The sequence below is a fragment of the Phymastichus coffea genome, unplaced genomic scaffold, assembly GCF_024137745.1.
Source record: "Phymastichus coffea isolate CEN01 unplaced genomic scaffold, Cenicafe_Pcof_1.1 PCOF00118, whole genome shotgun sequence".
NCBI lineage: Eukaryota > Metazoa > Arthropoda > Insecta > Hymenoptera > Eulophidae > Phymastichus > Phymastichus coffea.
Genome location: NW_026706929.1, coordinates 493,507 through 520,349, shown reverse-complemented (window position 1 = coordinate 520,349; position 26,843 = coordinate 493,507). Strand labels below are relative to the sequence as shown.

The 26,843-nt window shown below is 56.8% G+C and overlaps 1 protein-coding gene across 2 annotated transcripts in view; it reads left to right on the top strand.

Moving 5' to 3' along the window:
• Positions 1 to 26,843, top strand: part of LOC131671031 (LIM/homeobox protein Lhx9-like) — a 68,459-nt gene that overhangs the window by 35,329 nt on the left and 6,287 nt on the right. Inside the window, exons 1-3 of one of the 2 annotated variants that reach the window (XM_058947141.1) lie at positions 3,016 to 3,500; positions 16,847 to 17,506; positions 22,413 to 22,624. In XM_058947141.1, the coding sequence (XP_058803124.1) occupies positions 17,060 to 17,506; positions 22,413 to 22,624 (659 nt within the window). In that variant the 5' untranslated portion in view covers positions 3,016 to 3,500; positions 16,847 to 17,059. Of the gene's footprint in view, positions 1 to 3,015; positions 3,501 to 16,846; positions 17,507 to 22,412; positions 22,625 to 26,843 lie in introns of those variants that run through there. The other variant, XM_058947142.1, reaches the window with a different exon arrangement.

The window sequence follows — 26,843 nt, the reverse complement described above, 5'->3', positions numbered from 1 at the left end:
TTATAAAGAATACCGTGCTCTCTCTCTCTCTCTCTCTCCCCTCTTATACGTATAGCGCGTGTGGGCGCGCATGGCCACATTACGTATACACGTAGGCAGGAATCGGCGGGCGCATAAATAATAAAAGTGCGAGGGTAAATATAATTAGCTGCGGGCTGCAGGAGCAACACATGTTTGGTAACAATCGGGCCTGTTGAAAACGCGCCGCGGCCCGGCTCTCTTTTCAATTGCGAGCGAGCGCCGGTGCTCTCAATAATTCAGCTGGCGGGCGCTGTAAGATCGCGCTAGCCAATTTAATCTAGTAAACACGCTTAATTGTGCAGCGCTGGTGAAAAAGAAAAAAAAAGAAAAAAAAAGAAAAAAAAAGAAAAAAAAACACAAGAAGGAAAAAAAAAAGAAAAAAATGTTCTTTTCGGCTAGAGGGAAAAATTGGACTGGCGGCGAGTTGTGATGCATGCGCGCACATGTAAGCTCTCAGAAATAATAATGTGTGCTCTCGAGGCTCTAACGAACGCAGCCGGAGAGCAGGCCGATATTTCGTTATACACGCGGAGAGCACATAAGTACGTAGAGAGCGAGCGTACGAGCAGTCGAGTGGCTGCTCCGTTTGAGCAGCGCGCGGGCGCGCGGGGCCGGGATAGAAAAGCAGCACGCGTATGCACAAGAAATATTCCATGGGGTCGCCCATGGTAATTGGCCCTCTTGATCGGCCCCTCCAAGCGCAGCCCTCCCAGCCCTCCCGCCGGTCCCAACGCACATGCACATCCCCTCGAGCGCCGAGGGGCGCTTTTCAATATTTTTCATCTCGTCATTGGCTCTCCGCGCGCTCTATGATCCGCCGCGTGCTCCGCTCGGCGTCGGCTAATTAGACGCCCCCAGCTGCTGCCCTCGCGCAAGTCGCCGGAGCCACCTGATTTGGGGATTAAGCGAGGAGCCGAGCGCCCGGCCGATGCGGCCTCGTGCCTATCTCGGCGCTGCCGGGCGCAACGTTGAATAAGCGGCGGCAGCGCTATAAATCGCGCGCGGGCCTCTCCGGCTACGTGGGCCGCAGCGGCGCGCTAAAAAACGAAGCTCGCGACGGAAATTGAAAAGTCCGGGGCCCCCGCTGCGCCCCTGGTAAATGACCCGTAATTGGAACGGAGTGTGCAGGCGCGCGTTAAGCAACGCTCCGGAAACCAGCCGAGAGAGCCAGACAGAGCCGAGCTGCCGAGCTGCCGAGCCACTTGTTTGCTTTTCACCTCTCGCTTTCAAATTAGGGATGCTTTTCATTTGGCCGACAACCGACACGCCCCCTCGCGGCTCCCGTAATGCCATACACACAAAGTAGCCGCTACCGCGAGTGCATCGCCGCTGCCGCTGCCGCTGCCGCCGCCGCCGCCTGCACCGATCCCGATCCCGTCCTATCCCCCCTTCGCTCCATCTTCCTTTCTGATATACCTGTTACGGCCGCAGAGCCCACACGCCCCGATAGGCTTTAACACTCGGCTAATCAATTCGCCGCTCGATGCTCGTCCATCCGGTCCGCTGCATTTTTATGCAAAATATTACTCGCGACTCCGTGAAATTTCATCGGCGACCGACTAAAGCGCGCGCGTCCAAACTGGTTATCTCCTCTCGCGCCAATCAAATTATTCGGAGCGGCGAGCGAGCCGCGCTGCTTTTCCGTGGATTCGGCACTCGACGGCGCGCGATCCTGCGTCTCGCCGCGCGCGATCGATATGCGCGCGCGTTCCGCCCGCGTGCCCGCGTGCCCGCGCCGGGATAACGCGCTGTGACGGCGCGCGGACGCGGCATCTTTTACGCGTCCCCGGTAATTATCCCGGCGAAAACCTGGCGAAGCCGACGAGCCCGCCATTGTCTCGTGCCCCCTCCCCCCTCCTGCCGCCCACGTTTTTTTCCTCTCGCCGGAGGCGGCTCGCTCTTGTTCTCGTTCTTATGTTGGTTGCCCGCCACCGCGCATCCCCGCTCGCTTGTTTTTTTCGGCGAGAGCCGCGCGAGCGCTCGGATAAAAGTTTTGACAAGTGCGAGAGCGCCTCGCGGCCTGCGAGCGCAGCCGGCATCTGTGTTTGCGTTAGACGGCGTCCGCACAATGCCCGCCCGCTTGGATCAATCGCGGGATGTTCTTTACGCGCGGCTCTCCGTCGCCGATAGCTGCACAACTCAACCCCGTTCTCCGTCTTCCTGCCAATTGAATCTCGTCGCGGCTCGCGGGAACGAATGCGAGCGCCCACTGTCGAAACGTCCAGACGAGTGCGAACGCGTCTCGATCGGACTGCAGCTGAAAATCCGCTGACCTACATGTATCCATCGCATTGCCGAACGGATGAAGAAAGAGCGACTATTATAATATACTCTCGGGAAAGACAGATAAAGAGTGAGCGAGCGAGCGAGCAAGATGGAAGGGAGGGGGTCAGCAGAGCGCTAGCGTCGCGGCTATTCGTTTAAAGTTGGAGTTTGGCTTGCACAACCGACGTCTAAATTTATCCGCGGCGCAGCTCGTTCCGTCTGCGAATCTGCCTTCTTACTCTTACGGCAGCCGTTACGAGAGGCCAGAGCATTCGACAACATTCGACAGCGAGGCAAAGAACAGAGTGCGGAGCGAATAAAAAGAGCGAGCGAGCGAGCGAGCGGAGCGATTTGTAAGTGTGCAGTCAATGGAGCAGCTGACAATCGGGCGGGGCATAATAAAAATAGGTAATTACTCGCGAGTAATCCCGTGATCGTCGTCTCCCGTCGCTCTAGCTGCCCCCCCCCCCCCCCTCCCCAACCCTCATACTCCTCTTTGGCTCGTTCAATTAACGCGATATCGCCAGAGCGCGCGTCCCCCGCGAAATGTCTCGCCCCTCCTTCTCCTCCCTCGACGCTGCTGGCGCTGCCGCCGCCGCCGCCGCGAGACGTGGAGCGAAGCCATGCAAGCTATACACACTATACGCGTTCCCCTCTCGCGCAGACTGGCGTTGCGCGAGTGCGGCGACTGGTGGGGAGCTCGGCTGCTTCGGCCGCCGGAGTAACACACTCGCTCGGCCGCCGTCGCTGCGAGCGCACCGTACCGACGTAGTGTGTGTGTGTGTGTGTATATATATATATATACAGCTCGTCTCGCGCAGCCACCTAACCGCAACCTTTCTTGTTTCGTTTGGTTTCTCGGTTCTCGTTTCTCTTGCGTCGCCGCGTGCACAAGAGAAAGAAAGAGAGAGCGCGAGCACAGTGCGCGACCGTCAGTGTGCATCGTTGCGCAAGCCGCAGTGTGAATAATTCGTTCAAGTGAAAGTCCGTCGTGCGGAGCAACAACAGGCAGTAGCAGCAGCAGTGGCAGCAGCGGCAGCAGCGGAGCCTGCTCTACCGAACGAGGATGGCGATGCAGAATGCGATTAGCGAACTTTGGTGCGCGCTGGCTTAGCTTGGCCGAGCGAAGAGCGGAGTAGAGCGAAGTAGTCTGTTAAATCGATAGGCCGCCAGCACGGATCAAAGCTGCAGATGGATAGCAAATAGAAGAGAAAGTGAGTGTTGTCAATGTTGTCGTTGTTCTGCTCGTTGGTTCGGGGCGCTGGGTCCGGGACAGCGCTCGGTCAAGTGAGTGCTGCTATTAATAATCTCGTTCGCGAAAGCGATAAGCTGGCTGCAGCTGAAGGTTGATGTGTCGCGGTTGGAATGAACTCGTGAGTGAGTGAGTGAGTGAGCGAGTGCGAGTGTGTGGCGGCTGCGCGCTGGTGTGAGTGTGTCTGTAGGTTTAGCGCGCTTTGACGCAGGCGCGATCGCCGTAGCCCTGCACGTGCTCTATAAAGAGAGAGAGAGAGAGAGAGAGAGAGAGAGAGAGAGAGCGAGTCTGGCTGCCGGCCAGTCCTCGCAATTAGACCCAGGCTCGTTATTGAATTCCGAAGGCCTCTTATTTATTAAAATGTCGCGCGAGCCGCAGGCCGTCGGGAGAGGGACTAAACCGAGAGGGCGAAGCTTCCAGGCTTTCGCCTTGATGCATTAGCCTGCGTGCACTCATGAATATTAGAGCGGCGAGCGTGCGCGAGCGAGAAAGAGGAGGACAGGACGCGGCGGCCGATAGTGGATGCCGTCCGAGAGGGAGATGCACGGCGCGGGGACTAAGGTGTGTAAGGTAGTCCATTAGCGCTAATGTTATAAACGTTAGCTGGGCAGCTGCCGGCCATTCCGGTCGCCTCCGCGTCAAAGGCCAAAGAGCGTCCTCTTGTCGGCGTGCGAGCGGCGCAGCTCGCGCGACTTTTGCACGGCGGCGCTTGCAAAAAGCTTGCAGTTATCGCGCGACAGGCTGAACAAACAGCCGGCGACGTTTAATAACGAATCGATACGGGCAATAAGCGCGCTCTCGACGCACACGCACACGCGCGCGCGCACCCCTTTCGAGCCAAGAATAAGATCAGAGGGGAACGCCGAGCGAGCGTGTGTGTTGGTGTGCGCCACCCCTCCGAGCCGCGAGAGCTCCGCGAGCAATAACATTAATTGCTCCAGCTCAATCACGCTGAGCGACGCGTTATCAAATCACTCGCTGTCTCTCTCGGGCCCCAGAGCAAACTTTGGACGAGCGAGGGCTTAATGCGGACGCGTGTTATTAATGTTGATTTTGCGGACGGCATTGATTTTTGCCGAGCTCCGGCCAGAGTGATTTTTGGGTTTTTCGGCGAGCGCCGGAAGATGCAGGCGGCGGCGGGCATCGACACGCGGATAATCGGCTATATATCGGCACGTGGCTCGGCTGGCTTGACTGCGGCATCGATTTTCCCGAACGGGGCGGGCGCCGGCACAGCTTGAGAACCCCTGCCGGAGAGCGACCTAGGAGCGAACGGCTCCGCCGCCGGCAACGCTCTCGCTCCCTCTCTCGCTTAATTAATTACCATCCGCGGTTTTAATTAGCTTGGCTTTTCTTCCGCGATTTCTGCCCTTTTTTCGCTCTTCTTCTCGCTACTCTTGTTTATTTATCGCTAATTAAGAAAAGCCCCAACAGCGGCACAAACAGGCTCTTGATGAATAACGCCAGTCTTCTGCAAATCATAATCAACGCCCGAGAGAAAGAGTGAGCGAGAGCAGCGGACAAGCAGTCGATGAAAGTCTTGGACGAGCGTTGGCTTTTAAGGGAATTACATGCCTAATGCATCGAGACTCGTAAACAATATCGTCCGATGAATTTTCAGGCTTTCAGCCTGGGGAGGAAATTCAATTAATTACGCTCGCGTGCTCCGCTCCACTGTGCTCTCTCTGTCTCTCTCTCTCGCCCTCTCTCTCTCTCTCTCTCTCTCTCGCGGCGCGCAAATATACTCGTTAGCCTCTGCTCCCAGCCCAGCGCCTCGGAATCTATTTAGTTGCAGCGAGCACTTTAACAAGCTGCAAAAAACCAATTGCCGTAAATCTCGCGCTGAGCCTTGTAAGCTCTCGGCAAAAAGCTTTCGCCGGCTAATTCTCGGCGCGAGGTTCGCCAAGTTCCCTCCGCGATAGGCGTTTATCTTATCGGCCTCGAGTGCATGCCAATTTTTCTCGGCAATTTGGCATGTGGCGGCGCGGCTGTCTCAATCGCGGCACTAGCTAACGAGACGGCGCGCCGGGTCCGAGCATCTGTCGACGAGGAGCGCCAGGCGATTCGCGCGCGACGCCGTCGCTCCGGCGGAGCGTAAAAGAAGGACGGGGGCGGGGACAAATTAGCTCAACAACCGCTAATTTCGCGCGGCGGGGAATTAATTTTCGTATTAGCTCTTGTCGCGCGCACATAAGAGCCCCGGCAAGCCTGACGGCATTGTCGCGCGCGCGCGCGCCCTGCCGACGGCAAGACGACGACGACGACGACGACGACGACGACGCCGCCGCCGCCGCCACCGCCGCCGCCACCGCCGCCACGGAGGAGGAGGCCAAAAATTTAATTAGCAAAACCCGGAGAATTAATTGCGAGGCTTGGGGGCCATCCCATTGTGCGCGGTGCGCGGGCCTGGGGAATGTAATATTAACAACACAACGAGAGCGCGCAGCCGGCTCGCCCCGTAGTCGGCGGCGCGGGCGACGGCCTCGTTATTAATTATATGACACTGCAGCTTCTCCTTGGCTTCTTCCAGCCGGCACGCACTTGATCTATCGGCGTCCTATTTATCAGCCGGCGGCTCGCGGCGTCGCGGCCTTATTAACGCCGCGACGGCTGCTCACCGGCAGGTCGCGCGGCCTCCCCTTGCGCGCGCTGGCCGGTCGCCGGGGCCGCGCTGGCGCTTTCGTTCGCATGCCAATTCGAAATTCCGCGAGCGAAACTATCCGGAGAATCTGCGACTAATTTGGAAAACGGGCAGCGGCGGCTTGACCTATGGCCTGCCCGTGGGCAAAAAGCGAGTGTCGAAGCCAGCGACGTCTGACGAAGACGTATGCATTTTTGCCGGCTCCATGCCGGCCGCCGGGCAAAAAGTCGTTGCCGCTTGCAAATGAGCTTAGTTTTAGGCCGCGCGACGAGCCGGCGCTGCGGCGGCGCGCACGGCCGCGCGTTTCCCGCAGTGCCACTCTCGTTTCTCGCTCGCCTCTTTGTTTTTTTATTTACGAGCGGATGATTAACGGCCGAAGGGGATCGAAGGAGGGCCACGGGCTCGCGTGCATTCAGACGCGGCGAGACAATGCGACTGAAAAGTGGCGGAACAAAGCTGCTCGGCATACATGAATATCCGTGGACGGCGCGAGGGCCGCGCGCGTTTTCGCCGTCGCGCGTGCGTATGCAGCCGCTCGCGCCGCCGACGCGCGTCGATCGTCGCTCGACTCTCGATTTAGCAGCGTCACCCTGCAAAACTCGCGAGCAATGCGCTCTCGTCGTCCCGGCAGAGTCTGCGGCCCATAAGCGGCAACAATGGGATTCATTGATCAAACAATGCGTGAGATCACAAAGACAATTTACATGCGGAATAGTCGAGTCGAGGAGTGTTTGTAGCAATAAAGTCGAATGACAGAGCATATATTTGCGCTGGAGAGCTTGGCCCGAGCGGCCTTTTAATTGAAACAATATTTGCGCAAGAGGTCGAGCGCGCATCGGAAAGAAGGCTACGGCAACAATATAAGTTGGGCGCGGATGCGGAGGGCGAGCTGATTCATAGCGCGGCGCTTTCGGAACCGGAAGAATCGGCCGAGAGCGGCGACGGCGGCGGCTAGAGGGCGGAGTGGCGAGGGGGAGGGGGCTGTAATTTCGTTTACACCGGAAGTAGCCGGTAAATCAGCGGCTTAATGAATTCAGCCCGGGGGGTCTCTCTCTCTCTCTCCACTCGTACAAAGGCTGGCCTGTACCTACGTGCACGCTCGCCACGGACTCTGCAGACGAGTGCCGCGCGCGGCTCGCTCGGGAAACTTATCGCGCAACTCGCGAGAAGTATTCTCATCAACGGCGTGACGAGTAAAATTGAGTGTTCGGAGGTGTCGGTGCGGGCGCTCAGCCACGCCTCCCCCCCTTAATTCAGCCTCGTAAATCAGTGTCAATTAGCCGCGACAACGACGATTAATTAATTATTATCAGCCAATAATAACAAAGCAATTAAGCCCCCACCCCCTGTGGCAGCGCGGCGCTCGCGCACATGGGAATTACGTGGTCGAAAAGTGGCGAAATTAATTAGCCGTCGTCGTCGGCGGCGGCGGCGGCGGCGGCGGCGGCGGATGGATTCCAGGCCGGCGTTCTCACGGAAATGAGTGGCCAGGCGTGAATTCTGGATAAAGCGTCGCTCGATGGGATTCGTATATAAATTTAATGGCGCGAGCGAGGCAGCGAGCGCGAGCAGGTGTCCCGCGAGCCAACTGAAACTGGCGTCGGCGCGCGGGGCCGGGGGAGAGAGTCGACCGACCGGTTCTCTCTCTCTCTCTCTCTCTCTCTCTCTCTCTCTCTCTCTCTCCTGCTTGCTCTCCGTCGGGGAATATGCATGCATGCGCGGGAGGCCGAAGGCCGAGGAAACGCACGTAGCGCACGGGGCATGTGTGCATACGCTTAATGCCGTCAAAATTATGGCCGGCGAGACAATCGTGCTATTGTTTGCGTATCGCCGTATTTCATCGATGGAAAAAGGCTAATTCGTCCGGACCGCCAACCAGTCCGGAGATTTATCAACGTCCAATTGTGCAAAGGAGATTAGCGCGAGTGCTGCGGACTCGCAGATGCGTCTCAGGAATATATCGGAGAAATAAATAAACGCCTAGCGGAGAGAGCGCAGGAGCGCATTGCGCGCCCGCGCGCCAGAGCGAGGATCGGGCTTAAGAATAGGAGAAACGCGCCCGTCGAGTGCTGCCGGGTGAGGAGGAGGCGGCGAAATGGACGAGTCTTGTTGGGGGTTGAAAGGGCCGAGCGAGAGGGTAAATCTTAAATAAAGTGATATGGAGTGCTTTCGTATAAAAGCTCCATTTCCAGTGCCTCTTCGGCAGCGACGACGCCGCCAACGCCACTCCCGAGGCGTATGCGCGCCTCCTTTCGCTCTCTCTCTCTCTCTCCCTCTCTCTCCTCCTTTTTACGCGACTCGCAAGCTATACGCGGAGCGCGCGCGCACACACAGATAGACGGACAGCAGACCGCGATGCGTCGGATTTCTCGCGCTCTATTCGATACGGCCTCTCTACGCCTGCTAATTTCGCGCGACGTTTACGAGCCAATTGACAAATGGACAAATGCCTCGCGCGCGCGCGCTCTCGCTTGCTTATTAGTTGCAACAATCGACGCAGCGCCGCCTTTCCGTCTTCTCGCGCGGCGTTGCTCAACGCTCGACGCCCGGCGGACTTTCGTTTACGAGTGTGCGCGAAGCCGAGGCCAGCGTCGAGTCAGCTGTCGGATATTCCGGCGAGCAGCGTCGCTGTTTGCAGTGCAGGCCTCGTCGTCGCCGATCCCGCGCTCGTCCGCCTGGCATTAGCCGATCAATTGGTAGGCAGACCGAGAGCTTGGCTTTCGTGCAGGCACGTATAGGTGCAGACGTACATCTGGCCGGGCCGCGCTAAGCGCTGCGCGTCTGCGACTCGGTCCTCGGGGCAATAATCGCGCAGCGTACAGCGGCATTCAATTCCCGTCTAATTGTGCTTATTAATGGTAGCTCGGGGCCGCTCCGCAACGTCTACGGGTATTTGTCTTTCGAGCGAGAGCCTCTCGCAATACAACCGTTCATTCGCTTCAATAGATAATGTATTAATCAGAGAGCTGCTCGTTGCGACTGCTGCCGCCGCCGCCGCCGCTGCTATTGTGCAGCCGACGATCGATCGTTCCCGCAAAAATACTAGACTCCCGGCTAATTGCAACGATTCCAATGGATCTTGGCGCGGCCAGCTTTGTAGCGGCGTTCGGCTCGTTAACCGCGCGCCGATAAACATAATAAAGCGCTTGCGCGCCACTCGCTCGTACAGGCCGACAGGCGGCGAAGGTCCGCGCGAGGATCCGGCTTGTTTGTCGTGTGCGCCGGCAGCCAGCAAGTATTTTGACAGGCCGCGCGCGAGCAGTTTCGTTAGGAGAGGGTCGGTAATCCCGGCCGTGTTTTCTTCTGTCTTCCGCGCTCGCTCGAGTCGGCTTTATGGAGTGTCGCCGCGGGTTATCGCCGGGGATGCTGCCACCTGTTGGCCGACGCGCGACGTCTTAGCTCCATCCCTTTGCCCCATTTTTGCCGCGCGCCTCTTACTCCCGCCGCTCGCCGGCTCGTGTCCGGATCGCCGAGCGATCGGAAATTTCGGTCAAGGTCGCTGGCTAGCGGCTGTAACCCCGACTCGCGGCAGGTGCTGGACCCCCGAGTGCCGGCCAGATTTTTACGAGGCAGCTGGACCCGGAGCCGCAGCACGGCGCGTCGACAGCTCGCTCGGGTGCACACTCGGCTTTCGCTGTTGACGCGGGGAGCGGAGAATGGCCAGGTAGTCGCGCCCCGTCTCCGTCTCGAGTCGGCGATGGATCCAGCGACGCGAGGCAGTCTCGTCAAGCGGTCTGCTCGACGGCCGATCCGCGCGGCCCCAATTTTTCCTCGCCCGAGTCCCGCGAGCCGAGAACCGCGAGCGCGTCGGAGTCTAATTTTTGGGAAACGACGCGTCAGCCGGGGGGACCGACAGCTGTCGGCGATAAGCCGCTCGCGCGACCCTCGGGTTTTCGCGCGCTTATCGCTGGCTGATAAACGCGATCTCGCATCGCGATCGAGGCCCTCTCGCGCCAGGCGCAAGTTCCGCCGTCCGGCGCGCGAGCGAGCGAGAGAGGGGCACTGGCCGATGGAATATCCTCGGCACGGCGGTGTTCGATTAACCGCGCACTTGGCTCGTTAGCGACGAAGAGCTCGAGCCCGGCGCACGAGCGATTCGATAACGAGCGGCCGAACGCATCGCGTCGCGCGCAGCGATTGTCTGGCGGATCGAGCGCGGCTGCCAAGGCGGAAGAGCGTCCCGGCGCGGCCGCGCGCCCATTAGACTATTAATGCCAATCGATGCGCGCGCGTCATTACCGTAATGAGTCGCCGCGACCGCTGTCCGCGCGCAGCGACTCGGAAGCTCTCGCGCGCCCTATCCGAAGCAATCACGAAATTGCGCCGCCCGAATTTAAATGCCACTCGGGCGCGGCCCGCGCTCGGACGTATCCGCGCTCCCCGGCCTCGCGGCTTCGTTACTTATTAGCTCGCGCCGTGCGCGCCTCTCTCCCGCGGGCTGCGCTCGCCCGATACTGCACTCTCGTTAGCCGCGACGTCGCGATTGTCGCCGCGGCCGAAAAGTCCGTCGCGAGTTGGCAGCTCCCGCTCGGCAAGGTCACTCGACGCTCCGCGCGAAACGGACTGCCCGGGAAGGCAGCAAAACGCACAATCGTTAAACCTGCCGGCGGATAATCCCGCGATTGTCTTGCGCAGTCGGTCCCGTTCTTTGCCTGCCGCCGCCGTCGCCGCTCGAGGAAAACAGCGGTAAAGCGATTAACTTGGCGGAAAAGGCATTCTATCGGGCAGCTGCATAAATAAACGCAGGCTGTTTTTCCTCGGACCAGAAATAACAGCGAGCATAGAAACGACAAAGAAGAAATGGACTAGGCGGACCCAAGACGGTACCGTGCTCGCGTTGCCGCACTATCTTCTCGCTATCTACTGATTCTCATTCCGTAGAATTCAACTGTCCTCGAATACGCAATCCATTTCTGCAACTCTTTCAATTTCCGTGGCTTTACGTTTTAGCCTTTGCGTTTTCATGCGATTCGCCACATTGTAATATTTCGGAAACATACGCCAGGAATTGGTTAGCTGGTAGAGAAACCAACTGTCACCCCGGTTACTGTTTTCGTTTGAGTGTACTCGCGAGTTAGACTACCGAATTATTGATTTTCCTGAAACTTGGAGGGATGCTCTCCGACAGAGCGTCGTGTATAAAAAACTGTCGGAGCTATTTCGCGTGTCTTTCATCTCTATACGTATGGGCTTCAGCGTGAACCATTGCCAAAATTAAGGCTGCCTATCTTCCGTACGTATCTTCAGCAGGAATCTCTGTCCTGTCAGTTTTACAAGTGAGAACGTTAGTAGAAAGCAATGGCCGTACGTAACATTTTTCACAGCAGCTTTCAAAATTTTTCCAAATAGATCCTGTAGATAAAGCTGTGAGCAAAAAGTCAGCCTTCGCCCATATCTTCCGTCGTTAGTGCGAGTTTTTTTTAAAGAGCTCCCTTAGCAGTCACGTCAAAAAAGCTAAAATGCCAGTGGAAAAAATAGATTTGACCGACGACTCCAATAAAGAATAATGAAAACCTATTAGGAAACATATTTAAAAAAATGGTTGTCACGATTCTGATCAGGAAAATGCAAAAATTTTAGATAAGAAGCGGCACTTTGATTACAAACAAATTTCAGAAAAGTTGCATATAAAAATTAATTAATATGATTGATACGATGAAAGTTTCCATTGGACAGGCGACTCTTAACTGCCTGCGTATACGGGCTCTGTACTTTTCTATCGTTGCACGTGCTTTTTTCGTATTTCTCATATACTTGTGTTGGCAAAGGCATGGTCACTGTAGTCTAGTCATGGCGGTCGTTCATTGTTATTATGTTGTTTATTTTAGGATGCCAGCTGCTCGTACATTTCCACGAGTGCACTCTGGCAATGTAGTTCGCACTATAAGAAATTTATCGAGCAAGTAGAAATTAACGTCGTTTCTGTTGCAAAGTTGATTGTTCGTTGAAAAAATAATTTGGCTGCCGAGGCTGACAAGCGTTGAGAGATAGGTTAGAGGAACCGGGAGGAAGGACGCTCGGTCGATTATTTATAAGAATGGGTCAAGCCTCAGCTTTGTTAAAGAATTGTTGATCGTGAAAGATGTAGCAGTTCGGGAGGATGAGCGAATCGCTTAAAAAGGAGCAGTCGCACGAGGGAGCGCGCGTCAAAGGGCTGATAGCAGAGCCATATTAGGTGCAGCGAGAGGAAGATCGAGACGGCTTTGTCTTTTATCGCGCACATCGACTAGCTGGCGCAGACGATCGCGCGCAAGACGCGAGCGAATAGCACGGTCGCGGGGCGCGGGGAGAAGCGGAGCGGAGCGGAGAGGAGAGGAGAGGCTAGCTAGGGGTTAGTTAGGAATTGCTTTATGAGATTTTCAATCCCTTTTCGAGGGGAGGCTAATAAGCTCCCGCTCTCTGTCTCTTTCGGAATTAATTAAAATTTCTCCTGCCCTCCGTCTAGTTTCGCGGATGTTAGCCGTCTCTCTAAATGAAATTTCACATGTATGACCAAAGTACGCGTAACTCGACTCGTCGGGGCAATTTATTCTCATTTATGATTCACTTTAAGCTTTTCGCTGTCTCGCTCTCTGGCTAGGTAATAAAGCTAGCCCGAGATTTCTCATTTTGCAAACAATTCTTAGGATGATTTACGGTAGGTGTAAACTCGCTGTCGCGCGCGGCTCGATACGACGACAATGCAATCACCATCTGCGGCCCATATATCTATTAAAATTTTACGCCGGCAGTCTGGCCAAATAGCCGAGGGCTTTTTTATTAGGTGGGGCTGTAATCCGCCCGAAATGCTCTGCCTTAACAAATTCGCCACGTTAAACAGTTGCGGCTCTCTCTCTCTCTCTCGCAGCGATTGGCAATAGCGTAATGGAGACAGGCGCGAAGGTCGAAGCGGAGACCAGGGCGGCGTGACCGATCCGTTGGGCCGGACCCGGATGGAAAAAGTCACGAGGGAAAAGCACGGCTAGAGAGCCGGCCGAGCCGCACGGCGCGGAGCGGACCAGGCGGAAAGTGGTGTAACCGCAGATCGCTAGTGCGCGAGGGGCGCGTCGAGGCTCGCTCGCTCGCTCGCTCGCTCGGTCGCTCGTAAAGCGCGAACGCTCGCCGCCTGAGAAGGGAAGCGAAATTGCGAGGCAATAAGAAATACACGGCGGATTGCACTCGCTGAAAAGGGGGAGGCTTTTCTTAACCTAAAGCCTCCTCCTGGCTGTCGCGCTGCGGGCACACCTTTGTCGCAGTTGCCAGGCAAATTAATCGGATCAGACGCCACTCGCGTGGTCGTACAATGCTCTAAGTAGGCGGTGTAGTTGAACTTTGCTCGGCGACGACGCCGAGTAATCTCTCCATTCACGCTCTGACGCAACTCGCTCGCTAATGATCCTTTTTAAAGGTGTCTATTCAGAGAGTCTTTGAGCGAAGACGACGCAGGCAAACATCCATCGACGACTCTCTCTCTCGCTCTCTCTGTCTCCCTTTTTCATTTTCATTTCCAAGCGGTTTCGCGCAGCAGCTCTAATAATAACCACTCGAGCGTGTACATCGAAAGGCTTTTAACGCGACTATACGTCGATATGAGAAAAGTTACATCATTTGCAGCCGGGAAGCAGCGCCGGCAGCGTCGGCCGAGTCATTATTCCATAGCCGAGCGCCGAGAATTGAATTGGCGCGCGCGCGAGCGCCTCTCTCCCCTCCGAATAAATCAACAAAAAATCTGTGTTTGACAGATATTGGCATACGTGCGCTAGCCCTAAGCTCTGTCGGCGAGGCATTACCATACGCCAGCTGTTCGCCGCACCTGATAAACTGATAAAACCGAGGCGGCCGTGAAATGGATTTTGATTGCCAGGCCGCCAGTTAATTTCGCCTCGCCGTCGATATATATGTACGCGTGGGCGAGACCATAAATTCGCCGAGCGTTAAGTCGCCACGGGAAAATTTAATAAACGCCGCCGCCGCGCCTTTTTTGACGCCGTTTAGCCGTGATTTACAGGTCTCCGCGTCTCTATATTGCCTCCGAACCTACGGATCCGCGGATTTCCCGCGAGCCGAATCCGGAGCGCAACACTTTTTACATGTACTCCTGATAATTGAAAATTCCAGCTTTTTACAGCCTCAAGATTAGGGGTCTCGCGCGCGCACGGCCGAGAGAAGGAGAGCAAAAACAAAATGGCCAGGCTATCGGTTATGGTCGTTAAGTCGAAAATTGGAAAGCCTCCGCGCTGCAGATCGCGCAATTTTCTTTCCGCGGTCTTCCGCGGCGAGGCGCGCGCTGCGGGCTGATTGGTCGTAAACACCGAAAATATGCGCCGATTGGACGGACGGCTTTACGACCTTTCCCAGTTTTATGGTTAATTTTTGCAATTTTGTAATTGCCTCTCTCTCTCTCTCTCACGATGTTCCCTTTGTCTCTCCCTCCGGAACGCGTACACGCTGAATCACTCTCTCTCTCTCTCTCTCTCTCTCTCTCTCTCTCTCTCTCTCTCTCTCTCTCTCTCTCTCTCTCTCGAGGAAATATTCAAATGAGACACGCCCATAATTGAGCTAATTTACGGTGAGCTCTGTCCGTCACTGTGCTCCCTTCGAAATGAAAGTTGGCCCTTTTGATGCACTCACTCGGGGATCGGGGTGGGGGTGGGCGACTCCATGAAAAGACCATCGCGCGCGGGAGAGCTGTTTGCCTTTCAGCGCGCTCCGTTTAATAGAATAATTAAAGCTCGGAAGCTCGCAGCTGATGCCCGTAGTAGGTAGCCGTATTTCGCGCGGGCGCTGCCGGACAATCGAAGCCCGCTCTTTCTCTCTCTCTCTCGGCCGGCATTATTAAAAGTCGGCCCGGCCCGCGTGGACAAACAGAGACGCGGCTGAGAAAGAGGCTCGCGGCGGCGCGCATCGAGCGTTGCGGTGGGTTCGGGTTTCGGGTGAATTTGCCGAGAGAGCGCGCCGCGACTCGCTTTCGACGACTTTTCCGGCGGGGCGCCGCACGCGTGTACTCGATTAAGCGCGTATCGAGCTTCGAGCGCGTTGCGACGCAGCTAGCGCCATCTCCGCTCGGCAATCCGCTCCGCGAGGAATCCGACAATCCTCTCTCTCTCTCTCCCTCGCTCGCAATAATAACAGCGCGCGGCCGAACTATATCCAGGCAGAATGCGCAAAAAGCAAGATAATCGACTGCTCTCTCTTTCTCTCTCTTTCTCTCTCTCTCGTTCTCTCGCGGCCGCGAGTAATGATAACTTGCGCGGAGAGATATAATGAGCGGCGTTCGAAAAGCTCGAGGGCAACACGCCACTCGCTCGCTCGTTGGCTCGGCTGGTAGGCCGTTCGGCCGGTCGGTCAGTTAAGAGCGAAGCCAGCCAGCTCGAACAAAGACGGACGCGGGCCAACGTGGAAATAATCTAATTATCGCTGGCCGCGCGGATTATAGTAATTAGCCGCTGATGAAAAGGTGCGCGTTAGCCAATTCCGAGGAATGGCGCGCATAACTCAAGCGCCAACGATATCTGCATGCCGTCCGATTAATGCACACGCAGCTACAGGTGTAACGGCGAGGCGATCGTAAAAGAAGCGGGGCTCGCCGCGCTCGGGACAACTGCGAGCTGGCACCATTGCTCATTATTGGAAATAGCAGTTGGCGCTGTCGTAAAACCGAGAGCTGAAATTTTCTAAAGTCCAATATACTCGAGGGGGGAGAGGCGAGCGGCGAGTCGAGCGGCGGGCACCGTTATTCCGGGCATTGTGAGAGAGCCTCGCAGGTATAGATGCTGCCTGCCCGCCTGCCCGTGCCGCTGCCTCGCTACTCGGAAAGGTCGAAGGCTTATTAATTAGAATTTCTCTTGCCGCTGTCGCCAGAGCCGCACGGATCACGAAAACCAAAGCTACGCGCCTATATATACTTTTGCGCCTGGCCGCCCCGGCACGCAACCATCTGGGAATTGTTCTGAGAAGCGCTCGGGATTAAAACACCAGCGCTGTGTAATTTGGCTTTTCGAAAATTAAAGGTTTGGCTTTCCCTCGCTGCTGCGCCCCGCGGACCGAGCGCCTCATCAATCTCCCGGCCAATTGATATTTTGACGGACGCGCGGCATCGGGAAAAGCTCGTAATTGCGCGTCAACGGCGGCGGCGGTTGCTTGCCCGTCAGAGCCCAAGCGGGCGCGAACCGGCCCCGGCGTCGCTTGTAATTAGCGCTCGCGCCAAGCCAAATCTAGCCTGGCGGAGCGTCGTGCGGCCGAAGCCGGCCTCTCTCGCGCTCGGCCAAAACGAGCTTTCGAGCCCAGCGCCGCCGTCGGGCCGAATTTCCGAGAAGGCTCCCGCTGGGTGGCCCCTTTGCCGGAAAATTAAAAAGCCGAGCCCCCGAAGAAAGCCGAAGGAAAACCGCCGCGGCTCGGACTCGCGAGGAATCCACGGCCACGAGCAAACGAGTTTTTTCCTTCGGAGAGGGCGCTTCGGTGGGAGCGCCCGGATGCCTCTCTACGAAGCTTATTCTTTGTCGTTCTTCGTCGCTCTTTGTCATTATGCTATCCGCCGACTCCCCGAAGCGTTCGTGACTGGTGTCGCGCTTCGATCGTTTCGGCACGCGCACTTGGCTCCGTTCTCGGCGTCGAATCGGCGTTCGCTGTCCGGGGAGCTTTGCCGAGGTGTTCAAGGCGAGAATTCACGAGCACCGTTCTCATTGCAGGCAAGCGGTGCAGCAGAGCGTGGAAGTGAGGACCGGCAGCGGCGGCGGCGGCGGCGGCGGCGGCGGCGGAGGCGGCGGAGGCGGCGGCGGAGGCGGCGGTCAGCTGACCCGGGGCCCGCGGAGCCAGTTGTCGACCACTAGAGAAGCGGTGGGCTGCCCCGGGCGGGCCGCCCCCAGCCACCGGCCAAGCTGGCGAGCGCCCTAGCCGCGGGCATGAACCCCTACCCCCACCACCCGTCGCTGGCGGGCAGCCCGCACCACGCGCCCCCCGGCGCCGAGGCCCACCACACGGGCTTCGCCGCGGCCGGCGGCGGGGGCGGCGGCGGCGGCTCCTCGGCCGGCAGCGCCAGCGGCACGGCCACCACGCCCGACCCCAGTCCGCACTCGCCGGCCTATGGCCAGGGCCCGCAGGAGGGCGCCGCGGGCGTCGGTGGACAAGGCCCGGCCGGGGCCTACGCGAGCCAGGGCCTGCCGAGCAACGGCCACCACCACGCCATGATGCAGCAGCAGCAGCAACAACAACAGCAACAGCAGCAGCAGCAACAGCAGCAGCAGCAGCAGGAGCAGCAGCAGCACCACAGGCCCTACCAGCACCCGCACCTGCCCGGCCACTTGGCTGGCTACCCGCCCGTCAACCACAACAACAACTGCACGCTCAAGGTACGTATGCTGGATCCGTCGTTCCGCATCTCTCTCCGCACTCGATCGATCTCCGGGATCCGCGGCTGGCTCTCGCTGGCCCGGCAACGAGATGTGCTCGACGATAAGCGCAATTAAGCTCCACTTTCTACGCGGCGAGCGGCGCGCGGTCCGCGGAGCGAGAGCCCGGGAGAAAGCGCGCCGCGCTGCACGCGTGGCGGAAGTGTCGCGCGCCAAATGCACGGGCTCCTTAGCGTCGACGATCGTCCGCGGCGTCGGCCTGCCAATTGCGTCGGTGCTCGAAAGCGATCTATCTCCCGCTCGCGGAGGTTGCGCGTATAAATGTGCGTGTCCAAGCGAAGGGCAAATTGATTCCTGGGCTCGCCACGGCCACTCCGATCGTTCCGTTAGCCCGGCCGACTAGTATTGACGAGGCCAGCAACGCGGCATTTAGCGTGGATGGAGCGAAATCTAATTGAATAGAAGGAACACAAGGGAGGAAGGCTGGCTGGCTGGCTGGCTGGCACACAGGCAGGCAGGCAGGCAGGCAGGCAGGCAGGCAGGCAGGCAGGCAGGCAGGCAGGCAGGCAGGCAGGCAGGCAGGCAGGCAGGCAGGCAGGCAGGCAAGCAGGCTGGCAGGAAGGAAGGAAGGCGAAAGGGGCAGGCGGGGACGCGCGCGAGGGGAATCGGTGGAGTTGGCGCGTGCCCCCTCCCCGGCCGAGTCCCCACCGCGCGCGGAGAACGAGAAAGAAGGATCCTTTCTAGGCGCACGGGCTCTTTATTTGCCCCACTCGGCCGGGCGGAGGGGGCGCGGGGCTCGTACCTGCAGCCAGGCGAGGGCCCGCAGCGAGCGCACCGCCGCGCCATCGGCCTGCGAAGAGAGGGGCCCCCACCTTCGCGCTGCCTGCGTGCGCGCGCAGTCAGTTGGGCCCTGACTTCCAGCGGGGCACGTTCGCTTCGTTCTTTCTCCGTCTCTCTCGCGCTCGCGCCGCGTCTCTCGCTCGCTCTCTCTTTCTCTCGCACTGGTTTATTCAGATATCAAACGCTCAGTGGCCGCGTGTGAAATTGCCTTTTGCTCGGTGTCGCGCGCCCGCGCGGGAAAAGATTTATCGAGTGGCCCCGGTGTGGCCAGCGAGAGAGGACACAGCGAGCGGACAGGAGCGTCGGCGGCATCGTGACGTGCTGTGCGCGCAGTGTGTTTAGAGCTGAGAGCCCGGAGAAAGACGGGATTTGTCGGGGCGCCCTGCTCGTCGCTCGGCGACTGCTGCCCGAGTGTGAATGCGCGGTTTAACGCCCCGGCGCAACATGGAGCTGCACCACCACTTTGGCAATATCGCGCCCAGGATGCACCCGGTCAAATGCTTCCCTGTCGACCGAATCGTAAGCATTGCAGGCGCGTGCGCTGCGCAACAAGTGTGGGTGTGTGCGTGAGCTGTGCGCTCTGACGTAACGGGTCTCGGCGCATAAATATTGAAAACCAGCTGGCTCGGTTGAGTAAGATGTTGACTGCGCGCGAGAAACAAACATGTTTTCAACGATGGCATTTTTCGAAGAGTACGTCTTCGGACGGCTTCGGCCGAGCGGCGGGACGCTTGGGACGTTGGGGCCGGACGGCCAGGATGAAAACTGAGACGACGCGCGGCCGAGATTTACAGCCACTTTTCTTGATTATATCAAAGCCAGATAAAAGAATCGTAAAAATTACAATCGGTATTTTATAGGGGGGATAAGCGCGCGACAGGCCAGTATAACTCGGTGCAAAAATATGGGGGGCGCTCCGTCGCCGTGGAATACTAAAAGGTCCGAGAGAGAGCGAGAGAGAGAGAGAGAAAGAGCGCGAGCGAGCGGAGCGTCTCGTGAGCGCGATAAACGCGCGGCGTCGGCCTCGGTGGCGTCATGATTTCGGCTAAAAATGAGAGTCGCGAGCAAACACAATTACTCAAAGTTCATTAAAGCGCGCGTAATTAATGAGCAATTAAAGCGGGCGGCGAGCGCGCGCACGAGTGCCGGGCAAACAAATTTATTTCGAGAGCCCGGCCAAATTGAACGGACGCGATTTATCGGGGTGGCGTATACGTGTGCCGCGGCGCGGGCGCGCGTCCGTACGCGCGCGGCGAGCGGCGTAGTTTTCGGCGCGCCGCGAAAGGCGACCGGGCGGAATGCGTGGCCGACCAGTCCTCCGCTTCGCTACGTCCGATGAATATTCAATTGGACGGGCGGCGACGCGCCCGTGAACCGAGGCGCGGGCCCGACGCCGAGATCGCTCCTCGGGCGGCGGAGGCACGCGGCGTGTACCGTTTCGCCGGCACGCCTTCCTCGACGCCGCTCGCTCGAGGCTGGCTCGCCTTCCGCCGCCGTCGTCGTCGTCGTCGTCCTCGTCGTACTTGTTGCACTCGGCGACTCGCTCGTCGCGCGCCATTACGTCGATATCGCGCTCGCGAGCCCGCTGTTAATTAGCCGATAAGGCGCCTGATAACCCAAACGAAAGTGCATTACTATATCTCCGCTGTAATCTCCGCTTTTGGCGCGCTATTCAGCCGACTCTGCTTGCTTATCGGCTTTACGCGCATCTCTTACTCGGCCGTGCGTTGCTGGTTCGCCAAATATTTTCACGGGTTCTCGGTTGGTCGTTTACGCGTCGCTTGTCGTGCGTCCGAGTGCTCGCTGCGAATTCACGGCTCGTCCGACAACTACGTTCATTGTTAATTCGCTGCCGTACAGTTGCTTGACTTTCGAAAAAAAGAAAGCTACTTTTTCATCAATTAGTGCCCCGCTGCTATTGCTCGAATATATATTTCATTCGAGCGCGTACTCGTCTGCTTCCACTATTTGCCATTACGCGATTGCCTTCCTCGCTTTGTTAGGCTTTACAATATCAAACGGATTATCGATAGCAGACGATATCAGCCAGTCGGATCGCCTATTAACTATTAAAGCCACGATTGACATTCGTTCGGTTGCTTGGCTTGGATTAATTCTAATCGTTATTTCATTCGAAACTCATTGCACAGAGCATCAAGATTTTCTTTCGAATTCTTACGTGTGTTGCGCACATCGAGAAATCCCCAACGGGTTTTAATTCGACTCGAGCAACAACTATCGTCGAGATTCCCAACTAGAAGGACAAACTTGAGGTCGAGAAGCTTCACGTGTACACTATTTCCCACTGAAAACGGATGATCGAAAGATTATTTTTCATCGACAAGCAAAGCACTACAAAACTCGCTGTGGAAACTTGTTTTTAAATTTATCTCTCACTCGAATGTACCGTAAAACGTACGTAATATCCTTTTTTCTCACGTTTTGCAATTCATTTTAGTTGAAGACAAGATTCTAGAAAACTTTGATAGCAAGTATCGTAGGGCTTTTTCAACTGAATAAAATCAGCTTCTTCAAATTTATTTGCTTGTATCGAAAGACACCTAATGTAATATTTGTCATTGAACCGGCTGAACAGGCTTAAATGCTCGTGACTCAGAACAAAAATATTCCAACGACGCCACATAGGTCTCGAATCTTTTCCTATTATGAAGTCGGATGAGCCATTAGCGTTCTTCGTTTAATCCCGCATATAAAACCCAAAACGGTATAACGATTGAAAGTAGTTGGCTGAAAACCCAACCCGAACCCGTTGAAATTCTTTAAATAGTTGGTTAGCCGTCTTGAATGATGGAAAATTTACTTGTACGAGAATAATGCATCGTTCGTGTAGCGGAGGCCCGTGAAGAAGGCGAAAGTTGCATTAATTTTTCTTGCACGGCTCGTGACAAATGTGTTTTCCTTTCACGTTGCAGTGTATAATCTGTACCCGCGTTGTATCGCATCTCATTTTTTGTGGTGTCATAATGAAATGAGAATCCTCGCGTATTTCTTTCCTCGGACTGCTAGGATTCCATTCGGCAGTGAAATTTCATTTGTATTTGGCTGGGTAGAAGTGTAGCGGTTGCCGCGCAGTCATATTTTTTCGTTTGTGAAAATGAGCTCTTATGGAAAGAAAATCACACTGGTCCATTCAACGTTAGCTTAGTTAGTACTCCGAAGTGTGTAGCGAATGGGAATAATTAGTCGCGGCCTCCGAATGATTCGCCCGAAGTGTTGCCAGTACGATAAATAGTTTTATCTAGATTGGTATCGATGGTAAAAGCACTCTACTGAAACTAGACTCGGTTTTCGCCGTTGTCTTCGTCCGCGCTCTGAATTTGATTTGTTTATTTGTTTCCTGAAGAAACCGGCCTAACACTCGGACGTCAATCTAGATATAAACCTTGATCCATACCCATTATCCGCAGTTTGAGCCGAGTCGTAGCGCAGAGAAGCCGCGAGTAAATATTTTCACGTAGTGCTGCTATCGGGGGAAGACCTAAACATTGACTCGACGTAGACAACGTCTTGCTTGCGTACGACGCCGGTACACGAAAATAATTTTTGCATTTTTAAAAACGCGAAAGTGCCGGCATTGGAAAGACTAACGTTCACGGATTAAAGGTTGTAAGTTCAAATAGAATACCGAGAATCGACTGTCGCTTATTCGTAGTTTGAGCGAATTACGACACGGAGTCTGCGAGTAATAGTTGTATACGCAGGACTAAATGTGGTTGTCTCGACGTCGAAAGATCTTGTTTTCGGGAAATATTTGTGATTCCAATATACATGAAGAAATTTTGCATTTTTAGAAGCACGCAAGGGCCGCGATTGGAAAGACTGACACGCGTGGAATAATGTCTGTAAGTTGAACAGAATACAAAGAATTAATTATGGATGCGCTTGCAGGAGTCGTAAGAGCACTCTGTCAAAATATCAGTACGACAGTGGGCATTTTTGATGGAGAGTGTTGTTGCGAGAGAAAGATCGAGTACGGGAGGAGAGATCGAACGCAGACGTAGCGAGCAGTCGGGCATAGTAAAGTTGTGTGTTGTGCGTGTTGCAGCAAGAGGGCGGAGGAGTGGGAATGGCGACGAGCATCCAACAGTGCGCGGGCTGTGGCAACAGGATAATGGACAGATGGCTGTTGTTCGCCTTGGACCGCTACTGGCACAACCACTGTCTCAAGTGCACGACGTGCAACGTCGCCATAGCGGACAGTTCGACGACGTGCTACAGTCGAAACGGCATGATCCTGTGCAAAGGCGACTACATGAGGTCAGTATACCCGGCGACGAGTTATGGACGGGCCAAGTAGCGACGGATTTGGGCGCTGTTTATCGAGGGTGTGGGGCCGACGGCGGCGGCAGCAGCGGCAGCGGTGACGGTTCGTTTCTTTCTCGGATTCAAGGAATGTTTCAATCAGTTTGATTGAAGGGGGCTGGCTGGCTGGCTGGCTGGCTGGCTGACTGGCTGGCTGGCTGGCTGGCTGGCTGACTGGCTGGCTGGCTGGCTGGCTGGCTGGCTGGCTGGCTGGCTGGCTGGCTGGCTGGCTGGTTGAGCCGGCGCGGCACGGCAAGAGGGTAAACTCGATTTGCAGCGCGCGCGGCGCTGCTGCGGTGGACTGGAAAGCGGAGCTCTCGAGGGGGGATGGCTTGGCGCCACAATCACCGAGATGCGTCCAATCACCCCCACCCAGGCCGCTTGCCGCCGCCGCCGAAAAGGAGAGAGAGAGAGAGAGAGAGAGAGAGAGAGAGAGAGAGAGAGAGAGAGAGAGAGAGAGCAGCGCGCGCGGCATCGTCGCGTGGCCTAGATGTGCAATCAGACCGATTCTGGCCGAATACCAAATTCCCAGCAGCAATTTCGCCACTTTGTTGAATCAACACCGGCAGCCTCCCGCGCCTTCTTCGCCGCGCGACACACTGCGGATAGCGGGGCTTCGTTAGGCGCCCGGTTCATCACTCGCGCGCTTTGAAGTCGCCCCTATCGCTCGCTAGCGCCGCTTCGATGTCGCTCGCACGCGGCTAATTACCGTCGCGATTCTTTCTTTGGCCGCGCGCTCCGTAAGCCCGGCGAGTCGCGAGCGAGCTGCGCTGGGCGCCTGACGAGATGATGATGCACAACCGGCGCGCCGCGCGTGTTATGCCCATTATTTACGACGACAGCCGAGCCGACCCAACCAGCGCGCCACTGCCGCCGCCGCCGCCGCCGCCGCGTTAACGCGTCCCGACGTTAATTGAAAATACAAGCAAATTTCTTGCAATTAATACGTGTCGCGTCGCCAAGGCCTTATCGCGCGCGCTAATTGTTGATTTACCGGGCGTCCGCGCCGAGCCCCCGTTCGAGTCAACATTATAATGATACCGCGACGTCTGTTTCAATTTCGGCGAGGGCTGAAATTCGGTTGGCGCTGCAGTCGAGCGAATAAAGGAAAAGTCGGCAGGCGCATGTCGATCGCAACGTCAATAACACGTGGTGGCAAACAACCGAGAGCAAGAAGAACCTGCCGCGACATTTGGCTCCTGCCTGCGCGCGCGAGCGAGCGCAGGCGTGCATTATAAATGGGCAGGGCGCGAGCGCGCGCTGCACAGTCGTCAAAGCGAATTCATCGGGGCGAGCGCAATGCGTTCCTTTGACGACTGGCGGCGGCTAATCCGAAAAAGCCGCGCGCCTCGGGTAATTATTCCTCCCCCCACCCCGTCATTGCTTTTTTCCTTGTTGTTTTTTGTTTTTTTCTTCCTTTTTTTTTTTCCCGCGCTCCGCTGCCGGCAATTACCGAACGCTCCCTCTTTGTCCCGCCGATAATTGGAAAATGCTAGCTGGCCTTGCGTTTTAACTGCACGCATCAAAGACAAAGAAAAAAATAATCATAATCGGCGGGGCTCGGTGTGTTTGGGGCTGATTACTCGTATTTTGTTCTCCCGATCCGAGTGTTTGCTGGGCCGCGAGCAGCGATTGTACGCGATCGCTCTAATTGACGAGTGGGGACGCTTGCATCGTCCAGCGCGGGAAAGCGGGAAGGTAACGAGGCGCTTAAAAGAGAAAAAGAGAGAGAGAGAGAGAGAGAGAGAGAGAGAGAGAGAGAGAGCTTTATCATTGGCTCGATCGGTCGTGGACAAAACGGCTCTCCGCTAATTGAGAAGGAAGGACCACGTAGCCGGCGCTGATTCCGGGCGCTCGGTTGGCGCCATCAGCGATCGCGGCTCGAGCCCCAGTTGCATCGTCGAAGCGAGCCAGAGCGGTCTGGCCCAACCGGGAAAAACCGAGAGCCGATCCGCGGCGCAATCGAAAAAGATAATTGGCTCGACTACGGCTCCTTTGCCTCGACTCCGTCGCGGGTTCGGCTGCGCGAGTGCGGCGACCGAGCAAACACGCGCGCAACGCGACGACGAGCGAGAGCCGGACGGGCGGCCAGGTGTCGAGGGGACGCGCAGGCTGGCTATCTCCGGACGAAAATATACGGACTGCCCTGGCTCTCGCGCGCCTTTTGATTGCGTCAACTTTTTTCCGCGCACGCACGCGCTGCAAGGCCGTTTGTCGCTCGACGAGCTCCCATGAATTTTAATCCGCGGGCGTTCGTCGAAAAGCGGGAAAAAAAGGCCGAACAGACGGAGCAAAGGGGACGAGGAGAGCAGCTAGCCGGCAGCAAGAGGAAGAGGCCGCGTGTAATATTTTTCCAAGCTGCGCCCGCCAAGCAAAATAAACTTTGTCATCGGCCTGGCTATTTTTTCGGATTAATGAGCCGAGAATTAAAAGCGCGCCGATAGCCGCCACGTGTGTCTCTTTCCCCGTGTACGCGCAGTCGTTTGCTTGGGAAAATACGCCGTGGCAATTTGCGCTCGAGCAAGCGAGAATTAACCGAGAGAGCCTTAATCCGCGAGCTAGCATAGCGCGCGATGAAAAATTTTTCGCGCGTCATGCATATTTAAGCGTCGCCGAGCAAAAAGGAAGATTAAATCATTAGCTGCGACGATAGAAGGATTCATGTTTGCCCGTTATTAAACTTTTAATTGGACGCCCGGCCGGCCGCCCCATTTTCGCCGGCTGTGTCCGCGAATAATTAGCGCCGTTCCTCTTCGCGCGCCCCGGCTACTTAGCCTCGCCCCGCCCCCGATACGTATCGCCAATTTTTCTTCCGCGCGGCCGCCTCGCCGAAGACGACCAACTGACAATTCCGCTCGGCCGAAGCGTAGAGCGTAGCAACCGGTCACCGATCTCGTTCGGTCTCGCGCGTCGCCTCCCCGGATTCGTTTGCTCTCGCTCGGCCCTCGCGACGACGGCGTCGGCGGCAACGGCGACAACGCGCGACGGGACTGGCGAAGACGGCGGCGGCTCGCGATCGAATCCCGCGGGTCCAATCCGCCAGGCGGCTGACAAAGGCCCGCCCGAGCACAATGTCCAATTTGCGTGGCTCTGGCGACTGCAGCCGCGGAGGGGGAAAGGAATCGGCGCGGCGATGATCTCCCGGCGGCGAGTCGTACGCGTCGGACAGCCGGCAACAAAGACGCCAGGCGGGTAATCGCCGCGCGAACCAGTTCTCGCGTCCCGGCTCGAAAGAAGCATTAACGCTCCGTTAGCATGCAGATTGCCGTGCTTCGATTACTTAATACCGCGCTCTGCGCTCTCTCCCCCTCGGCTCGGCTCTCCGCTCGTAAATTTCCCCGTCTTTTGTATTTTTGCGCCGCGCGCAATATCGGCCTAATGACAAGCGAAATTGGATTTTAATTTGCACGCCATGCCGGAGCAAGCCGAGCGGATCGAGTCCGCTCCGGAGATTATGCAGATTGCGGCGCGCAGCAAGACGGCTGGCCGGCTGTCGGCCCGGCTCAAGGACGGCCCATTATCGGTCGACGCGAGCGGCCCGCGCGGCCCGCCTGACCCACCTGACCCGCCTGACCCGCCTGACCCGCCTGACCCGCGCGCCGAGCCAATATAAATGCTAAAGACCCGCCGCCGCGGTCGAGCAATTTCCAGTAGCCCGGAGAGTCGGCCTCGCGCGACGCCGGCCCGCTCATTTTCAGCGGCCTAATTGGCGCGCCGGAAGCGGCGGGCTAAGCGCGAGGCTCGTCGGCCCGGCTCGCCGCCCGCGCCGCCCGCGCCGCCCGAAACTTTCTAAACGGCCAATAGCAATAATAACTTTTGTAACTCGGCGTAAATTGAACGCCCGGCTTTGTATTTATATGATAATAGGAGCGGAGCGAGCCTCTAAATACACTCGATCGCTCGTCCAGTCTAATAAGCGTATCCCTTCCATTTCGTGGCTGTATTTACATAGCCCCCTCCGCCAGCCAGCCACTGGATGGCGCCAGCGCGAAAAGAACTTTTCGCGCAACTTGCAAAGTGCTTTCATTCGCGCCCCCCTCCCCTCGGCCCCACTCCCGCCGCCGCGCGAGTGCTCCACGAGTGCGAGCTTGGCACGAGTAGAGGGCTTCATTATAAAGTTACTGCTCGCTCGCTTGCGGGGCATCGATCGATGTGCAGCCAATTAATTGGCTTT